The 19279-nt window shown below is 51.9% G+C and overlaps 1 protein-coding gene and 1 long non-coding RNA gene across 2 annotated transcripts in view; one reads left to right on the top strand and one right to left on the bottom strand.

Annotated features, from left to right (window-relative positions):
* The window catches only part of CNNM1 (cyclin and CBS domain divalent metal cation transport mediator 1), a 30479-nt gene extending 11975 nt beyond the window's left edge, over window positions 1–18504 (top strand). Inside the window, exons 2-14 of the mRNA XM_017725868.1 lie at window positions 7–310; window positions 9985–10128; window positions 10696–10836; window positions 11102–11271; window positions 11460–11559; window positions 11737–11784; window positions 14742–14804; window positions 15771–15928; window positions 16148–16325; window positions 16665–16778; window positions 16870–16986; window positions 17242–17369; window positions 17739–18504. Of these exons, the coding sequence (XP_017581357.1) occupies window positions 7–310; window positions 9985–10128; window positions 10696–10836; window positions 11102–11271; window positions 11460–11559; window positions 11737–11784; window positions 14742–14804; window positions 15771–15928; window positions 16148–16325; window positions 16665–16778; window positions 16870–16986; window positions 17242–17321 (1617 nt within the window). The 3' untranslated portion in view covers window positions 17322–17369; window positions 17739–18504. The remainder of the gene's footprint in view (window positions 1–6; window positions 311–9984; window positions 10129–10695; window positions 10837–11101; window positions 11272–11459; window positions 11560–11736; window positions 11785–14741; window positions 14805–15770; window positions 15929–16147; window positions 16326–16664; window positions 16779–16869; window positions 16987–17241; window positions 17370–17738) is intronic.
* LOC108444679 lies at window positions 4463–7429 on the bottom strand. Its single transcript, XR_001859309.1, has 2 exons — window positions 6056–7429; window positions 4463–5885 (listed from the first exon to the last, which is right to left on the bottom strand). It is a non-coding gene; the product is annotated as an uncharacterized LOC108444679 (long non-coding RNA).
* Window positions 18505–19279: the final 775 nt, after the last annotated feature.

The raw sequence follows: 19279 nt of genomic DNA, 5'->3' as shown, positions 1-19279 counted from the left end.
CTGGAGCTACGCACCAAGGTGGTGGAGGATGTGCTGACACCGCTGGCCGACTGCTTCATGCTCCGGGCCGATGCCGTACTGGACTTCGCCACCGTCTCTGAGATCCTCCGCTCTGGCTACACCCGCATCCCGGTCTATGAGGGTGACCGGCGCGACAACATTGTCGACCTACTCTTTGTCAAAGACCTGGCCTTTGTCGACCCTGATGACTGTACTCCCCTGCAGACTGTCACCCGCTTCTACCGTCGCCCGCTCCACTGCGTCTTCAACGACACGCGCCTCGACACGCTGCTTGAGGAGTTCAAGAAGGGTGAGGCCGCCGGGCCGCGCCACCCCCCGCGGGCTTCCCCTGCACCCCTCTGCACCCCCAATGATTTCCAGGTCAGCAGCCCCGCATGGCCTCCCGCCAGGCTGTGGCAGGTACCAGGGATGCTGGGGGGAATTGGTCCCTGCATGTGCTGGTGTGTCGATGACCCTGGTGTCACCTGGTGGAACACCCCCGGGTGAATTGAGGGCCAGCAGTGCCCTTGATGTACCTGTGATGTTATGAAGACTGTAAGAGCCTTTGGCCTCACAGGTTGCTGGCTTGGCAGGTGAGGCTGTCCCCCAGGGGCTGATGTGTCTGCAGTGGCCTGGCAGCATGGGCATGGTACCTGCCTTGCAGTGTTGCCCAGACAGCATTTGCTGCTCTGTTCTGTGCAAAGGAGTTTATGACAGGAAATCGCATCTCATTACTCAGCTTTCACATTTTCAGCTTAGCAGTCAGAAGGAGGTCTGTAAAGTGTTTCTATGCAAGTGGTTTAAAGGAAGAAGAAAAGATTAAGCCCTTAGAAAGAGCGGTACTTTTTTTGCAGCTGTGACAGCATTCATAATGCAGCAGCTGCCAGCAGCCCCAGAGATGCTGAGAGCTGTATTTCATTAACCATACCTTGAGAATACGCACAGCATGTGTTTTTCCCTCCCACTGGGAATTGTGTTTTGCCGCGTGTTACTCACTACTTCATACTGTGGTGAGTGAGTCTAAGAAATGGCTGCAGCAGTGACACACTGCATTATGTAATGCGGGAGGGCAGCGCTTGGCTCCTGGGCTGCCTGGCGCCGCTCTGCCGCAGGCAGAGCTGATCATGTGGGAAAGGCCAACCTGGTCCACTCTAGTAACAGAGAAAGCCTCTCTGTGAGTCATCTCCATGCTCGTTTTTAGAGGTGGGAGGAGGAGAAGATAGGACATTTCTCAGTGCACCAGGAATGTGCTCATCAGATCCATGCAGGTCAGCATCTTCTCCAGAGATGTTCAGCTGTGTCCCCACTACCACTCAGGATCTCAGGCAGAGGAGTTCTGTGTGGCACCACCTGCCCTCTCTGCCCCTCAGCAGGACTAGAGACTCCCAATGGTGAAAATCAGAAAATTCCCGGGTTTTATACAAGACCGTTAGCAAAAGCATTGAGGTTGTTCTCTGGGTTCAACCTTGGTGAGCTGCAGTAGTCCATGCCTGCATCCTTCCCCCCATGCCAGTTGTCTCCCGTCTTCCTAATTCCTTGTGTGCTTTGCATCTCCTTCCTAGCTGTGTTTTCCTGCAACAGCACTGAAGTTCACCTGAAGTCTCTTCTACCTCTCTCTTGCCTAGAGATGTCAGATGATTTTGGCATTCTCTCCCTTGGTCAGGCTCCCCTGCAATTTATCTGATTTACTTTGATACACTTCCCCTTCCAAATTTGTTCTACAGCCTGGTACCCTATGGATGAATAGAACATATAAAAATGGACTTGTGGTTGCTTAGTTCCCTGCCCTTTTCTTGCTGTCCTCTCTGCCCTCCTTAAACAGAGCTGTTCTGTGTGTGCTGCTCCCTGAGCTCACGGGTATGGTAACAAGCCTTGCTGCCTGCCCTGCACTTTCATATGCTGGTCTTCATCTGAGATGAAAATTATCCATCCTTCTTTTAACTTTGCTCCATTAAACTCTTGGCATATCACTTCAGGTTCTTCCTCCTTTATATCTGTCTGCCACTGTGGCCTTCTGGGGTGTTTTGCTACAGTCCCTGTTTAGAGCTCTCCCTAAACCCTTTTTCTGTTCCCACCTCACTTCTCCTTGTCTTTTCTGAACTACAAGGCTGAAAAGCCTTGCTTTTGGTCTTAGTATCTAACTCAGCATGGTGTTTAGCAACTCCAGCTCTTCCCCCAAATGTTCTTCTTCCCAAGGGTTGATGTTTTCTTCTGATTCATCTTTCCCCTATTTGTAGGCACGTGGTCACCCCTGAGTTTGCAAATAGTCACCCCTCAGCCCAGCCCTGAGCCCTCCTAAACTCTCTTTTCCCAGTTCCAAATACAGGTTCCTGTGCTGGCTCCCACACTGCGACAGATGTTAGCTCCCAGCTGCCTTCAGCCCCATCCACTGTTGCGTCAGCCCTGTTCACTTGACTATTTAATTTCTAAAATAAAGATTTCCCGTTTGTAATTAAGAATCTTTATCACTGTCTCCTTTTCTGTGTCCATTTGAATTACGGTGAAGTATCTTGTTTGATCCAATCGAGGTTTCTTTCCATGGCCAGGTCTTCTGAGACACCTCCACTAATTAGAAAGTAGGCTGATTGCTTGCTGGCTCAGCGAGTGTTTAATGAAGGCATTCATCACTTCACACCTCCAAGGTGCCTGCAGGACAGCAAATGCTCCCACTGATAAGGCCCAGTCTCTTTTTAGGAAATTAAAGTCTCTGGTAAGGATGGCCATTCATAACCACCTCCAGGTCCTTATGTCCCTCACAAGCCTTTAGAAAAGCCAGCTTTTCTTTCCTTTTCCCATGATTAACTCAAACAGTTTTTGTACTGTACCCTTTCTTTTTGTTATTGTAATATTTTTACAAAATACCTACAACATTTTATATCCTTCTTTCCCAGATAACAATATATGCTTCTGATCTGTTTCACTAATGATTAATGTTCTGCCACATACGCTATACCCATAATGTCATTTTTTTGCATAATGTATAAGTAACACAATTTCACTGCCAGAGCTCCTTGCCACAGTACACAAACATTTGTTCTTTCTTACTGAAAATGTCAAGGGATTATTAAATACAGCACTTTGGGACTCTTGCTCACACCTCCGACAGCACTTTCATTTTCTGTTTCCTCCTACTCACTGCTATCATACTATTGTCCTTGTTTACCTGAGGCATTTCTTTTCTCTTGCTGTTCTGTCCCAGCTATGAAGATAATCAGCTTTTTTTCCTCTTTGGTCTTTTATAGTAGGGTGTGAGGGGAAGCTTTCCTTCATTTGCTTCTAGGTATGCTCACACTAACCTCGTTTGAGTGCAGTTCCATTAAAATGCATTGGTGTTTACCTTGATTTTAATTCACAGATGTGTCACAAACTGCCTCTCCCCCAGCAGGACCTTGTGTAGAAGGGATTACCTTCCACAGACCTGTGGCATCAGCTTTCCATTCAATTGAACATTTAAATTGTATGAAATAGTAGCACACACCCAGTAGCACCAAGGGAGCCACTGGCCCAGTGTGGTTACAATGCCCAAGAGCAGCTGTGAGCCTCTGGTTAATAAAACCTGGCCCCTGCTCCATCACAGTAGAACTGGTCAAACTCTTCACCTCTGCCTTTTCACAACCCTGCTGCCACAGCCATTGTTTGATTTGTCTTTCAGCAGTAAGTCCTGCAGAGAGGTGGTTAAATTGGGGGTCCCGACTGGAACTGGGAAAAACCCAGTTAAGACTCCAAACAGCAGCAGAGGGGCCTGCAAGAGAACAGTTTAGACTTCAACCCACAGCCCGAATGAGGAGGGCAGCTGCAAAAACCGTTTAGAGAAACAACATTAGAGCAGCTGAGACAGGTTCAGCTGAAGGAAGCAAATACTTGTGCTGCAATATGGTTTTGAGTTCACCTTCTCAGCAAAAAGAACTCAGAAATAATGAGGGCTGGACACCCAATTTGCCATCTTTTCAGGGAAACTAGATGGGGTCTTTTATAGAAGGCATACTTTGTTGTGCAGCAACATGGCAAAATGTGTCCTCCCTTCACTAGAAATGAGAAAATACATACCAGTACAGTAATTTTGCCACCTGTAGTCTGGTGAAAGAAGATGAAAATACTGAAGGAGTGAAAAAATTGGGAGACAATTTCTTGGCAATTTGTATTGGTACACCTTGGAGTACCTGGCTTTATTCTGGGCTCCCAGGAGAAAATACCTAATACACCAAAAAAATAACTGCACCATATTTAGCAAGCTAAAGCAATGTAGGGAGGCAGATGAGCTTCCTGCAGGATAAACTTCACCTAGGGAGTGTGGAGCTATGAGGAAAGGTTTGTGCATTTATTCAGTGTGAAATGTTGTGGGTGATACAATCTGTTTCTGCTCCTTTCTTGAAGATTACCAAGCAATGCATGTTGCAGCTCCAGTCCAGTGATATAACTCCTCATGGGAACCTCTTCTGTGAGGTCCACCTCCTTGTTTTGTAGCGCCACTGGGAAGTCAGTCTTGTCCCTTTCTCAAGTTGTTTATGGGCTTTGTTGACTGATTTCCTGGAGGAGCCTCTACACAGCAGTGGCACCTTTCAGCAAGTAACTTTCCTCTGTCAGAGGAACAGTAGAAATTTGTTCTTAATGTTCATTTTCCTGCAGCAGGGCAGAGGCTGAGCTGCAACTCAAATTAGACTTCTGTGGCTTGGCATCTTTTAAGAGTTACTAAAAATAAATTCTCCAAACCTCAAACTTTCAGGCTTAGCAGGGAAAACAGCCTGTCCTGCAGAGGACAGCTCTGCCCTAGGGTCTGTCTTTACATTTCAAAATGCTCCACCATCTCTATTAGACTTCTGCAAATTGGAGAAGGTGCTTACATTTGCCAGGAATTGAGGTTAATACCATTTCAGATGCTTTTTGTACCATCTTTCTGAGCCCGCAGGCATTGCAAGCACACAGTGTTGCTTCAAATTTAACTCAGCCTTCAAGAGATTTCTGCAAGCGTTATAGTCACTCTGCTGGGCATCTTGATGAGCTGAAGCAATGACCTCCCAAGGCAGTTGTATGGGTTAAGGAGCCAGTTTTGCCCAGGAAGTACTACCTACACTTCCCCTGGAATGTGGTTGCCAGGCTGAGAGCAAGTGAGTTGCTGATAGACAAAAAAATGGTCTCAGTGTCTCATGCTGCAATTCTGCCTGAAACATACTGTGCTTTTCCTGCTAAACTGTGATAATGTTACTGTGTAAACCCTGGGCTACTCTATCCCACCCCAAAAGTCCCAGGATCAGGCCTGCTCTGGGCAGGCATTCAGCAAAGCAAGAGGGGAGCCAAGTCCTCGGGGGAGAGGGCACCCTGCTGCACATTTCCCTCTTTGCAGCTGTCAAAGGCACCTTCATACTGAGCTGATGGGTACCCAGGAGGTCAGAACCCTGTTGCACAGCAGATGGAAGATGAGGTTCCATGTCCCCTCTAATCATCTCCTTACTCTCCTGATCTGCTTCGTCAATGGAAATAGATCAGCTATTTCAGATATTCCATCTTTTTACAGTCTTCCTTAGGATTAGGAAAAGCACAAAAGGAGAGTATGAGAAAGGCTACAGACAGATGTAAGCAGGTGAAGTTTCTGTCTCTGAGAAAGGTCTGGGTTAGGTTAGGATTTACAGTTTTTCCTTCACGTAGCTCTTATTCCTGTAGAGCTGGGTGACCCTGCAGCCCTCTTGGTTATTTCCCCCCTGCTTAGGTGTAGATGTGCATCTCCTCTAGATACAATGTGTGGTTTCACCTTGGCTGCAGAGTCGTGGTAACACAAGAGCACACTCACACACATTTTCAGTTCAAGTTGTTCAAATCAGGGTCCCTACTTTCTCCCGATGCAGGCCAGCAAGAGGGCACAGAGATGCTGCCAGCCCCTGTGGAGAGCTCTGAAGAAAAGCACACAGAAAATAGATTTCAGTTACATCATGGTTGTTTCACAAATCAACCTTATTTAAAAATTGCTTTTTTTTTTTTTTTGCCTTCCATTTTGTAGCTGTAAATGGTTCACGGTTTGTGCCTGTACCTTTGATCTCCTAATAACAGCTTCAGATCTTACCATAAAATTCATGAAAATGAATTTCATGCTCAGGATGTTCATCCCGTGGAACGAGAGACAAGGCTAAAGCATCTTTAACATTCCTGTGGCAGGGTACCTACATAAAAAAAATGATGAAGAATTAGTCTGGGCTAAATTTGAACCCAACAGCACTTTCTTTCCCAGAAGCCAAGGCATTTCCCTGTGTTCAGACCCTGTTCTCTCATTGGGGAAGGTGATTTGAGGTGGATCTATGAGCCCAAGCTCATTTAGGTGCCTATGAAAAACAAGGGTCCTAAAAATGGGCATAAAAGCTTTGGATATCTGTTCAGATGCTTGCTCCATCTGGAAGCTCTCAGCTGTTTATATTAGCTCTGTAATTTAGCATTTTGAGGCATTAACTTTCCACTGAAGCTGTTGTTTGAAAAGAGCAGATTTCATGTAGCTCATAAAGAATTTAGTGCAGTTGTATCCCATGCTGAGCAGACACTTAATCACCTATAGACTTCCTGTGCGAGAGCAGTCCTGCGGAGGCCTGTGGAGCTGCTCGCACAAGGAAAGTTAATTGCCCATTTGTTCTTGCATTTGCCAAACCAAGGCTTTGATTCTCAAGTCTTTCACTGTGCTTTCCTGCATCAGCGATAGCCCTGTAAAGTTCATATGTGACAGCTTGCTAGTGGGGAAGCAGCTCACCCTTATAATTCATCTCATTTGAGCTAGCAAGCAGTGGTTACAATAGGACGGGTTTTGCAATCAGTTTTACAGATCTTAAAGCTGTTTTAGATCAAGTTTGGGAGTTTGTTTAAATGATGCATCTCCCTCTGTTGTGCTCCCACTGAGGTTGACCTGCCGGATAGTGGCTGCAGAGGCAAATGTGACCCCTATGGCATCCCCAGATCTGTCCCTGTGCCACCCTCCCTTAGACATTGCTTCCATCTCATTGCCCAGGTTCTGCCCTTGTACATGCTCTAAAGGCCACTGCTTTTCCTCCTGTTCAAGTGTAGCAGCTCCCAGGGCTGGGCAGAGGGATATAGCTGAGCTTGGCAGCATTGCCCAGGAGTGAACAAGCCATGACCCTACAGCCAGGGCACCCACAAACCCTCCACCAAAATTCATGGGGTCGCTTAAAAAAGCTGATGGGAGGAGCTACAGAACCCAGTCAGGTCAGGGGGGTGGGGCACAACTTTGCAAATGGTCTCATGTCCCTCCGGTGGAAAATCGGAGCAAGTCAGCCCTTTCCCAGAGGGGACCAGCTGAGAGCAGCAGTCGCTTGAAAGGACCAGGACTGGCTGGCATTCAGGGCTTTTTGTGACATGGATACCAGCTGGCCAGGCATGGGCTGGGATCAGCTCTCTCAGTATGGGCAGGAGCAACCACACAGAACTGCAACAATTTTCCATTGTTGGGTACCTGCTCCATTTCTGATGTGGGTGTTAGCCTGGAATCATGAACCTGGGGGTTTGGAGTGTGAATACAAGTGTTTATTTTCTGTGAAAATAAAGAACTCTTGAGTGCTCTAACAGTCCTACTGACTCTGCCCCCAGTGCAGTGAAACCATGGCTCTCCTTCCAGGCTAACAGTGCTGGGTTATTTCTAAATAATCTCATTTGCAGCTACATGAACATGGAGCTGGAATCACATTTCTAGTGTAAATTGCAGTGTCGATGTAGGTGTTTGGCCAAAAAAAGAATTGCCTACATCACTCTCTGACTGCCTTTAAGTAGCACCTAAGCTTTTGGTAAGGGCTTGGTGGTTTTGGGTTGCATGTAAATGTCATTAACAGCAAGCTCTCGGCCAAAAGAAATAACTTTTTCCCTCTCCTCGTTCACCCAAGGACTTGTAGGAGACCAGATGGCCCCAGTGTTTGGGAGCAGAGTTTGGCAAAGGAGACCTTTTCAAAAGCTGGACTTTGCTAAGATGAAACGTAGCTGTTGCTGCTGTCTTGCAGCCAGCTCCTCTTTTTTCTTTTTAAGTGCTGTGTTGCTTTATTACCCACTGAACAGATAAGATGTGCAAACCTATGTACGAAAGGAGTGAAATAGCCCAGTCCAAAGGACGTGCTGAATTTTCAGTGCCCCAAGGCTATTGATTTGGTTTTTTAAAGTGCATCTCAGTGCTACTTGCTGCAATGTTATGTTCTCATTTCTAAATCTGTAGCCGTGGGAGGCAGTGAGCTGCTCTCTGAAATCTTGCAATAAAAGCTTGGTATGAGGAGGAGGGAATTTATACTGTGGAAAATGCCCAAGATTTGCTGTGAGAAATGTATAGTGCTGATCTTCAGCTGAGAAATGTCGTCTGCTCGTCTCAGATCCAGGGCAGGGTTATTTGAAGGTCACATGATCCCCAGCAAGAGGTGTCTGTGGGACTGCCACGATGCTCGGGCTGTGCTCGTCCCTGCACCTCTGCAGGGACGAGCCGGGAGGCGCTGCGGGTAAGGAAGGAGCTGCACACCAGGCAGGAGCCCATCCTGTCACACCTTTGTGCATGAATACTGTTCACATCCTTTGTCGGGAGCAGCGGGAGAGCTTGCTGGGACGGGTTTAGGGGAGAAGCGGAGGCAGAGGCAGCTGCATAGCAGAGGGAACCTGCCCCCGTTTTGGGTGACCATTGCTGCTCAAGGAGCTCAGCTCTGAGCCCATGGCAAAAATAAGGTGTTTACAGCTTTCCAGAGGTCGTTGCAGGACTTTTGGTTTAGTGCAGGCATTGCAACAGGAGATCGCCGGGATGCAGAGCAAACAGAGGGAGGAGAGGTTTTTGGCTGTGGTGCCAATGAGGGTGTTTTTAAGTAAAACTAGAGGTTCAGAATCTGTGTGCGCTGCTGAGCAGCGTAGGAGCCACATGGGCAGTAAGAAACCCAGTGCTGTTCATTGGCAGGTCCAAGAATACATTGGAGCTAGAAACCCCGAAGTTGTTTGTGGCTTGGAAATTGGGTTCTGGTCAAGATGCTGACCAGGAGTGTAAACCAGAGCAGCCAGTAAAGGAAGGGAGACGCTGAAAAAGTCAAAACAGCTTACAGAGAGCTGGACATGCAAAAACAAATAGAAATGTTTCAAGTATGCCAAAACCAAGAAACTTGAGAATGTGTCAGCAGAGCTGCCAGCTTACAAGGGACAAGTGAGGGAAGCTGAAACTGTGATCCAAGAACACTGGAACTTCCAAGCAGGAGTCACTGTCATTGTAGATGAAGGTCCTGGTCCCACTCTGCTTGTTTAAGGTAACATAGAGAAGATGCTGTCAAGGGCAGGGCTTGGAGAAGAATTTCAGGTGCAAGCTGATGGCTTGAAAAGTGTTCAGTGTCTGCATCCAGATGGTTCACCCAAGAGTTCTGCAGGACCTGGACTGAAAGCTGCAAACAAACATACATGTTTCTGCATAAAAACCAGCTGCTGTTTCAAGAAGATGGAGGTTTTGCCCATATTTTAAGAAAAATCTTAGGATTGGTCTAGACAGTGATGGATAGAAAGATGAGGGGGAGCTGTTCATGGCAATTTAATAGGAGAGATAATTAGCCACAGAATAAGAAAACACCAGGGGGATAAGGGAAATCAGTAGAGCCAAGGACACATGCACATTTCTGTGTTGGAGAACATTGTCTTATTGCTCTGTTAAGAGTTGTCTCATGCCAATGAAGCTGAGGGTAAGGAGGAGCTGGTATAATGTACACTTCATTCCTGCACAGGAGGCTGTCAAAGAGCTGAACAGAGTGACTCACAGCCTGGGTAAAGAAAGAAGGTGGCCCCAAAAAAGAGCCTACATCTACAAATCCCTCTGGACAGCAGCTGCCCTGTTAGGCTGGGCTGTGTGTCCAGCCCTTCTCCTTGGGTTAGCACACTTGGGGTGGCTTTGGATGACAGTGTCTGCCTCACACCAAACCCTGCCCACCACACTGGGGACCCCTCTCAGGATCACCGGGATCGGTGTCTCACTGCCACTCTGCTTTTCCCCTGCAGGAAAGTCCCACCTGGCCATCGTGCAGCGGGTGAACAATGAAGGGGAAGGAGACCCATTCTACGAGGTGATGGGCATTGTCACCCTGGAAGATGTCATTGAGGAGATCATCAAGTCCGAGATCCTGGATGAGACGGATCTGTACAGTTAGTGTCCCAGAGCAGCTACTGCGGTTGCAGGAGCCAGGGTGGGAGCCTGCACAGACAGACAGACATGTGGGTAGGAAACAGGCCAGAGTAAATTGTGGTCCTTCCCCAGAGTAATTTGCTGTCATGATGGGAAAGACAAGAATGGTGGGGAGATGCTGGTCAGGTGTCAGGGAGTCTTGAATGCTCAAGATAGAGAAGTAGAGAAGCAGCTGGTGCCTGGGCAGGGCCTGACCTAGGAACATCTGTGTTGGGCATGAAATGTCTTGGGGTGGTTCCCAAGCTCATTTGCAACTCTGGGTGATGGATGCAGCCAGGACAACCCAGGACTTGTTCCTGAGGAATAAGTGTGTTTCACGATCCTGCTCCCTGCCCAGGGAGCTGCTCCCAAGGTGGATGCACAGCATGGTTTATGTGCCCCACTGCTCCATCTGCTCCTCCACAGCAGCCCTGCCATAGGGTGCAGCAAGACATGCCTGTCCCTACGTGTGCATGTGCCATGGGGCCCTGCAGCTGCAGCAGCTTTGTGGCTGGTGCAGGTGAGTGACCGCTCTGCTCTGCCTGCAGCTGACAATCGGAAGAAGGAGCGGGTTCCCCACCGGGGACGCAAGCCCCAGGATTTCTCCATCTTCAGGCTCTCAGAGAGTGAGATGAAGGTGAAGATCTCTCCGCAGCTCCTCCTGGCTACCCATCGGTTCATGGCAACAGGTACACCTGCCCTTGTGCAATCCCTGCAGCACCAGCCCCCCAGGGCATCCCTAAGCCATTCCTGGCTCAGGCTCCCCTCCACTGAGCAACTTCCACCTACAACCTGGACATCCCACTGCCCTACCAGTGTGGGTCTGCATTCAGCTCCCCTCTGGGCAGCGGGTGCTTAGGCTGCAGGTGTGGGGCCGTGCAGCTCAGAGGATGAGAGGTTCCTGGCAGCCCCGGACCTGCTGAGCATGGCATTTGTGTATTGCCTCCCCTCTAGAAGTGGAGCCTTTCAAGTCCCCCTACCTCTCTGAGAAGATCCTGCTGCGGCTCTTGAAACACCCCAATGTCATCCAGGAGCTCAAGTATGACCGAAAGAACAAGAAGGCAGCGGAGCATTACCTCTACCAGCGCAACCGCCCCGTCGACTACTTTGTCCTCATCCTGCAGGTACCTGGGGCAGCAGCAAGCAGAGGGTGGCAGGGGGTGGCCCTGTTTTCTGCTTGCCACCTTGTTCTGGGCTGCTTCTGTCAGCAAAGATGCCCATCCTCTTGTATGGGATGGCAGAGGACCCTGCAGCCCTGGGTGGGTCAGGAGCTTGGGGTGCCTGTCTGAGAGGGTTTTCCTCCTCCTTCCAGGGGAAAGTGCAGGTGGAGGTCGGCAAGGAAGGACTGCGGTTTGAGAATGGGGCATTCACCTACTATGGTGTCCCTGCCATCATGGCTGTTGTCTCCTCAGGTGAGGCTTCTATGGGCTCCCTCTGGCCCTGCCTTTTCTTCAGCAGCATCCATGGAGGCTACGCCAGCTGGTGCCAGGAGGAGGGGCTGGCCATAGGATGGGGTGGCCCTGCTTCAGGGCATGGGGCAAGCCAGAGCCCTTCCTCTGCTATTCCCACACCTCCAACTGTTGTTTCAGAAAACGATGTGCGAAAAATGGGAAGCCTGGCAGGATCCTCCTTCCTATGTAAGTATTTTGGGACAGGCTGAGGCCCTAAAACCTCTCTGCAGCACCAGCTGGCTGGAGGAGTGATGGCTTTTCTCCCCATGCAAAACTGCTCAGACTCTGTGCTGAGGTCACCCTTTAAAGAGGTAGACAGAGAAACAGCATGCTGAGGGGCTGATGCAGCAAAGGCCCCACAGAGTGACTTGGAGGTCCCTTGGAGGTCCCTTTGATATCCTTTTGAAATTTCCACCATGTTCCAGGTCTCTGCCAGTAGGTCCCAGCACGGCTGGCACTGCAGGGGGCAGTGCCCACAGGTGGGTGTTATGTTCATTCTAGGTCTCAGCATAACACCTCTAGACCCATTTGCCTTCCTGAGGCTCAGGGCACAACCTGAACACGGGCCCTGCATTGGGCTGCTCGGGAATTGCAGAGATGGGCTGATTTACCTGTGAGCTGTTTGCACGTAGGGGTGGAAATTAGCCAAGTAGATACTCCAGTGCCAATGTATTCCCTGCCTGCAGACCTGATGGGTTAAGAAGCAGATCCCCTGCTTGCAGGAGTTAAGAGGGAGCTCTGATTAGGGGAGACTGGCAGGTACCCCCTTCTTTGCTATAACCCCTGCAGATGTTTAGTCCCTGGTGGCTCAGGAGCAGGTGGAGGTGCTGCCCAATCCCAGTCTGTCACATCCCTCATCCAAACCCCAGATGCTGCAGTCAGATCTGCAGTGCTGATGGTGAGCCGAGATGCTCTACCTGCCTAATCAAAACAGGGACCTACTAAATTCAATCTTCAGAGAGGTGTAAAGAGGAATGTCATCAAGAGAACAGGGAGAGTCTCTTGGGGCAGGTGACTCACCCCGGTGGGTCCCAGTCTTTCTGCAGCTCTAGGGTTCATCTGCTGCTTGCTCTGCCTCTGTGCCAAAGGCTGGCTCATGGACTGATGGATTAACCCCTCAGTGCGCATTCCTGTTCCTCCGTGTGTCCACAGTGCACTCGGTTTGGACAGAGGGAATCAGTGACGTGGCCCATTTCTGCCAGGTGTCGCTGGGTGGCCCAATGTCCTGTATCCTAGGTGACAGTCCTCAGGGCCTCGCCGGGCTCAGGCAGTGAGTGCTGCCCACGGTCCTTGGGCCAGGCAGGGCAGAAGCCACGGTGGGAGCTGTGTCAGAACAGCCATGCATGTCTGCAGTGCCTCCTGCCGGGACACTGCTGCTCAGGGCTCCTTTGCTCCCAGTGCTCACGCATGACGCTGTCATGAGGTGTTTTCTGCCACGCAGCCATTCCTGCCTGCAGTGGGACACGTGCAGTGTCCCAGCCCTGGCCAGCAAGGGAGCAGGCTAGGAGGCAGAGGTGACAGGGCATCTCCCTTGTCAGGCTGGTGTCCTCTTTCCTCCTTGAAGGAAAGCCCAGAAGAAATGAGTGTGAGTAGAGTATCACAGCTGAGAATTCAGACATTAACCTAGAGCATTTAACAGTTTGTTATTAATTAACTGTTGTTATGCAACTGTTTTATCACCAGCTGATCCTTGGCATTGGTGCTGTGCGGTGACAAATGCTGTGGGAGGGTCAGGCAGCGGGAGTGCGGAGTCAATGCTAGTGGTTACCAAATTGTCCTTTGCTCCCTTCTGGACAAGGTCATTCTGGGCAGTGCTTCATGCTGTTGTCTTTTTTATTTGCAGAAGGTTTTGATTCAGGGGAGGACATGGAACAGGAATTCCTGGCGGAGCAGCAGGGAGATTAGAAAAGGGGACTGCAGGGCAAATTTCCTGGGGGTTTTATGTTTGAATCAATTTTAAAATGTTAATCACATAGGCAGCAGATAGTTCCTAGAGTGTTGCAGCTGTGCTGAGGACAGAGTGGCTGGAGGTAGGGCAGGACACCTTGGGCAGGAGGGCTGGCAGCTGGGGGAATCATGGCAATGGCTGGAGGAGGGGGCTGGCAGCCAGCAGGCTTGCATCTCCCAGAACTGTCGAGGTGGGCAATGGCAGTGGTGAAAGCAGAGACTGGGAAGTGTTAAGGAGTACATCACTCACCCTTGTGTGTTGGTCTCTCCGTGCTCCCCCATCCCCTGTGGCATGGCCCAGGAATGCTGTGGAGGGCAGCAATCACCTGGAGGGGGAATGGCCTGCCCTAGAAATTGTCACTGCTGCTGTAACCCATGGCAATAAAACACGGAAAGTGAGTGTCTATGATTTACCTTCTCTGTGGCGATGGGTCAGGCAGCCCCAGATGCAGAGTCCTGGCTTCTTGCAGTTCCTGCAGGGATCAGCCCCCAGTGCATAGCTCTTCTCAGCATCACCCTAAGGCTGTTGAGACCTAGGACCTTGCAAGGAACTGCAGGCAGCCTGACATGAATCCTTTTGCTTTGCATCACCTTGAAGAGCTTCTGCCAGCCCCTGCCTGCAGCTGTGGGGCTGGGGCAGTGGCTTTTGCAGAGCACATTCCTTCTTTGCTATGTGCCTGCACACCCAGAAGCATCCCAGATGCCAAGTGCAGTGATTTAGCTTCCACCCATTTCCCAGGTGGCATTAGCTGACCACCAAGTCCCCTCTTCTGGCAATGGCTGGTAAAGAGCTAGAGCAAACTGCCAGCACTTAACCCATGGGAGAAAAGGTGCTTTCTACCCATGCCAGGGCCCTAGGAAGTTGTGTGGCTCTGCAGACAGGCCTGGCAGGAGCAGGTCCTCCCTGCCAGCCTCACCTCCCCTTACCTCATCACAGAGCAACCTGCTGATTTACAGCTTTCAAGTCTGTGTTCCTGCTGGTGGCCCAGGACTGGCGAGCACCTCCCCAGAGCAGAAGCAGGAGGGTGTTGAAGGGGTGAGAAGGGATGCTGGAGACAGCAATGGGAGCTCAGCCCAGGACTGCTGGCACATGATTCTTTTTCTCATTCTTCCTTTTGGTCTGGACCCCACCCTCACCTCCATCCCTCACCTTTCCCCCGGGTCCCCTCCCTCCTTCTCCCTCCCTCTCTCTGCAGTGCCTGTCTCAGTGTCCCGTACTTTCGCCTTCAGCAGAGGGGACTCCCTGGCTGGCTCTCCAGGTAACAGGGTGTGGCTTTGGCCAGGGACCTCTGCATGTGGCAGGCTCTTTCCAGCACCCTGTCCCCATTGCCTCAAGCCCCCTCAACCCTGCATGCTGGGCAGTACCCCACGGCACCCCTGGGCAGCCCCTCACTGGTTGGAGCATTGGTGGCAGACTGGGGACAGCAGTCCTGCCACAGCCTCCCCAGTATGATGCAAATCCCAGGAAGAATGGGATGGGGACAAGGGGGAGCCATGGACAGCTTGGGCTTGCTTTGATGTGCACTTCCTGTAATTTCCTGCACTTAGCACTTGGGGTTTTGACTTGCTGCTTTTGGTGACAGTGACCTGCAGCACTGCATGCCTGGTGCCCTGCCCCCCTTGCTTTCTCGTGATCCGGGTAATAAAAGGGCATTTTAGCAGCAGAGCAGTCAGCAGATGTCACCCGTGCAAGGAACAAGCTGCCTTTGTTCCCTAATAAATCACTGACTAGACAAAATCCATCATGCTGTGTGTCAGAGGCCATCAGTCAACGTGAGTGACAGGCCAGCTTGCCATGGCAGCCTCTCCTCCTGATCTGTCATAGTCGGGGTGAACAGGAGCATGCCCTTGAGACACATTGCACAAATACTCACAGGCTGCCGGCTGCAACCAGGAGAGCTGTGCCAAATGCAGTGCAAAGGCCAGCATTAACAGGAGAGCTGTCAGTGACAGGCAGGCAGCAGCCCTAGCCCCTGCTGCTGGCACCACGTCAGAGTCCTGCCTGGTCCCTTCGGTTTGTGTGGGGCTGACATGGCACAGTCTCCACACCAGCGTGCACTGAGGAGGACCAGCTGCAGGTCCCCCTCAGGGCCTCTGCCAGCCCCATGTCCTGGGGAATGCCGCTGGAGGTGACTGGTCCACCTTGGCCCTACACTGGCACTGGAAACACAAGCAACACCTCGAGCAAGAGTGAGTGTTTGCCTCTCTGCTGTCCCCTCCTGCAGTGAACAGGTCACCGTCGCGCTGCAGTGGCCTCAACCGCTCCGAGTCCCCCAACCGGGAGGACTATGGAGGCAGCAGCACGCAGCTCCACAGCAGCAGCAACAACATCTACACGCCCGACTACTCCGTGCACATCCTCTGTGACGTGCAGTTTGTCAAGGTATGGGCAGGGCTGGCAGGGACTGTCCCACCCTGGCCACCCCTGTCCGGGTGCCCTCTTGCCCTACTGTGCCCCAGGAGCCTGGTGGGTGCCCAGTGGGTGCTGGGGAGTCCTGCACTTACTCCTGCTGTCTGGAGGTTTGGTTGGAGCCACCAAGTCTCCGAGAGGTCCCGGTGGGGCTTGGTGCCCACTGAGCTGGGTGCACGTCTGTGTGCCCAGGTGACCCGGCAGCAGTACCACAACGCGCTGGTGGCCAGCCGCATGGACAGCTCACCCCAGTCCCCTGACATGGAGGCCTTCGACAGGGATTCAACCAAGGCCTCGACTGCTCGGGGAACCCCACAGACACCCAAGGAGGACCCCGCCACCCTCCTGAATGAGAGGAACAGCATCATGTGTGAGTCACGCAGCAGCATTCTTTCCCTGCCACAGGCCAACACTGCATGTCCCCTGGGGGGTCCGTGCTGGGACCCTCCGGCATGATGCACACACCAGCTCTGGGATGCAGTTGCACATGGAGTGGGGTTCGTGGGCATTTGCACACACACACCTGTGGATGCCTGCACTTGCACACAGCTGCCAGCGTGCAGGCACGTAATTCCTCATTGCCATGCGCTCGTGTCTCCCGGGGTCCCTGGCAGTGGGACCTGCTGCCATGGCTGGCATCCTGCCACATCCTGCCCCAGGGCACGGCACCTCCCTGCCCTGCTGTCACGCCTGCCCTGTGTCCCTGCAGGCAGCCGCCCCGAGGGGCTGCGCAGTCCCAGCGAGTCAGTGTTCCTGCGCATGGAGGGCATCCCCTTCATCCAGGAGGAGCTGGCTGACAACGAGGAGAACAGCAAGCGGCAGAGTGAGTCTGGCCGGGGGGCACACACGCCTGACCCCGGGGGTGGCGAGGCCATGGTGCCCTGAGGCGCTGCAGCCACGCTGGGCTTTTGCAGACAGTGAGTGCTGCGGGACCGTCCTGGAAGCAGAGTCCCCGGGTAGAGAGGCCAGGACCAACTCATCACCGAGCAGCTCTGAGGAGGCACTGGGCAAGAGGCTGCTGAGATCCCTCAGTGAGTGACTGACCCGGGGAAGGCACACCCAGGGGAGAGCTCTGCCTCGGCACCCCACTGCCTGTGTCAGCTGCTCCCCAGCTCTGTCGTGGGGACACCCTGTATGGGGCTGGCATGGAACAGGGGGCAACCTATTTCCCTGTCAGTATCTCAGCAGCCGGCAAAACTGCACCTACGGCTAGCTCAGGAAGAGCCAGCCACTAGGTCCTGGCCCAAGCCTATGCACCCCTGACCTGAGTGCCCTTGCTGCTGCAGGTGGGCGCAAGCGGCGGACATCATTGGAAGGTGAGAAGTCACCAGAGGAAAGCTCCAATCTCGCCCCATTAATCACCTGAGCAGCAGCGTGGCCAGAGCACAGTGCTGGAGGCCCATGCAGACTGGAGGTAGGAACCTGCCTCTTGGTGTAACACTCCTTCCCCAGCAAGTGGGAGGTCACTCATTTTATCATTTTAAATAGTGTAAAATCAAGTTGCAGGCAACAAAGCCAAATGGTGTGGTTTGGAGCCCGTGCAGGTGTGTGTGTTGCTGGGGGCTGGAGCAGGGTCAAGGGATATGGAGCAGGGTCTGCTCTTAACAGCAGACTGGATGTCAGAGATTGGAGTGAGACTGTGGCTCATGTTTTCACTAGAAACCTGTGTCTGCACCAGTATACCCCTGAGAGTGGCTAGGAAAGGTGCTGCAGGCTGGAGCAGCAGCAGGTCAGGGAGGACAAGTTCTGGCCACCTGCACCAGGCTGTGCTTGTGTCTTCCAGGTCTGCAGCATGGGGGTCTCCTGCCGTGAGGCTCATGTCCAGCAGCAGGAGGTCTGCACTCGCTCGCTGCCTGTCCACCCGCTCGTGCCGCCCCTCCCTGCAGGACTTGTGCAGAGCCCCATCTCCAGGCGAGAAAGGATGTACCCCTGGCAGGGCTGAACCACCCAGGCAGCCTGGACCAGCTAGCTGGAGTCCGAGAGCCCTTGCCCAGCTGCTCCCTGATGGCATCTGGTATCAAGGAAGAGGTGGAAAAAGGAAAGGTGAAAAAGTGTCTGTCACGGCATCCCTGCAGGCAGTGCAGGGAGGGGCAGCCCAACCCAGAACTGCCCTTTAACATCATTTACCATCCCCATCCCAGCGAGGCCCAGAGCCCAGCAGTGCTGGGTGCTGCACAGATGTGGTCTCCACCACGAGGAGAATGTGCTATTTGGGGGGTGCCCCACGCAGCTCAGGCCCCGGCGCACGTTTGTGCCGTGCCTGGCGACACACCTGCTTGCAGCGCCTCGCTCACGCTGACCATCGACACAGCCCAGCACTCCCGAAGCCCTGCTAGGCACAGGGCAAGGAGCCCCGCTCACCCCCGAGTGCAGCCCCCTCCCTGGGGAGGGGCCTCTCCATGCTGCATTGGACCATCTTGCTCCCCACACACGCCTGCTGGTGTGAGGAAGGCTCACACCAAGACTTCGGCGTGGTACAGACCAGTGAGTAGTTTTTGTAGAGGCTCAATGCAATGGGGATATCAACATTAAAAGTGATTTTTCCCTGAGTGATGCCCTCTCTGTGTCCATGGGTGGAGGGAAGGATGCTAACCTCTCCCACCAGGCCAGGCTGCCCTCCTACCCATGGCCAGAAGTGGCTGGGGGACAGGGCTCAGCCTAACTGAAGGAAGCAAGAGAACAGATCAGCAAGTGCTGCCCAATTTCCTGCCATGAAGCTGGAGAGCACTTGGCAAGCAGAGCGATAAGCCACAGTAGTGCTGACAAGGACTGGGGGAAAAGCAGGAGTTATTATCAGGCCATTGCAAACACAACAGTGGGATATACGTGCTGGAGTACAGCCTGACAGATAACAACAGAAATCTCATAGTCCACCCATGCTGATAAAACTTCAGCTGGAATAACTGCAGCCCTATCTGGGCACTGCCCTTCTGAGGAAACACACAGCAATTGAAAAGTGGACAGAGGAAAGCAAAGGCTAGAAAACAACCTACCCCAAAGGCTGAAGGAAATAGAGTCACTTAATCTTAACTGGTGAAGGATGTGAAGGGGAGAGAGGAAGTTTTCAAATACATAAAAAGCTGTTGTACAGAGGAAAGGAATAATCTGTTCTCTGTTGCCATGGTGAATGGGATAATTGGTAATAAGCTTACACCACAGAAAAGGAGAAATTTAGGTCACTTGCTAGGAAAAACAAGGCTGGTAAGACTAGCAAAACACCGACATAGATCACATGGGGTGGGCCAGCCTTCACACCAGGAGGTCTGTAAGGGCAGAAGTGTAAGCAAATATCATAAATAACAAAAGCAGAGTTGGTTCCTTAAC

This window comes from Corvus brachyrhynchos, unplaced genomic scaffold (genome assembly GCF_000691975.1).
Source record: "Corvus brachyrhynchos isolate BGI_N302 unplaced genomic scaffold, ASM69197v1 scaffold61, whole genome shotgun sequence".
NCBI classification, from domain to species: Eukaryota; Metazoa; Chordata; class Aves; order Passeriformes; family Corvidae; genus Corvus; species Corvus brachyrhynchos.
This window is presented reverse-complemented; position numbering and strand designations above follow the sequence as displayed.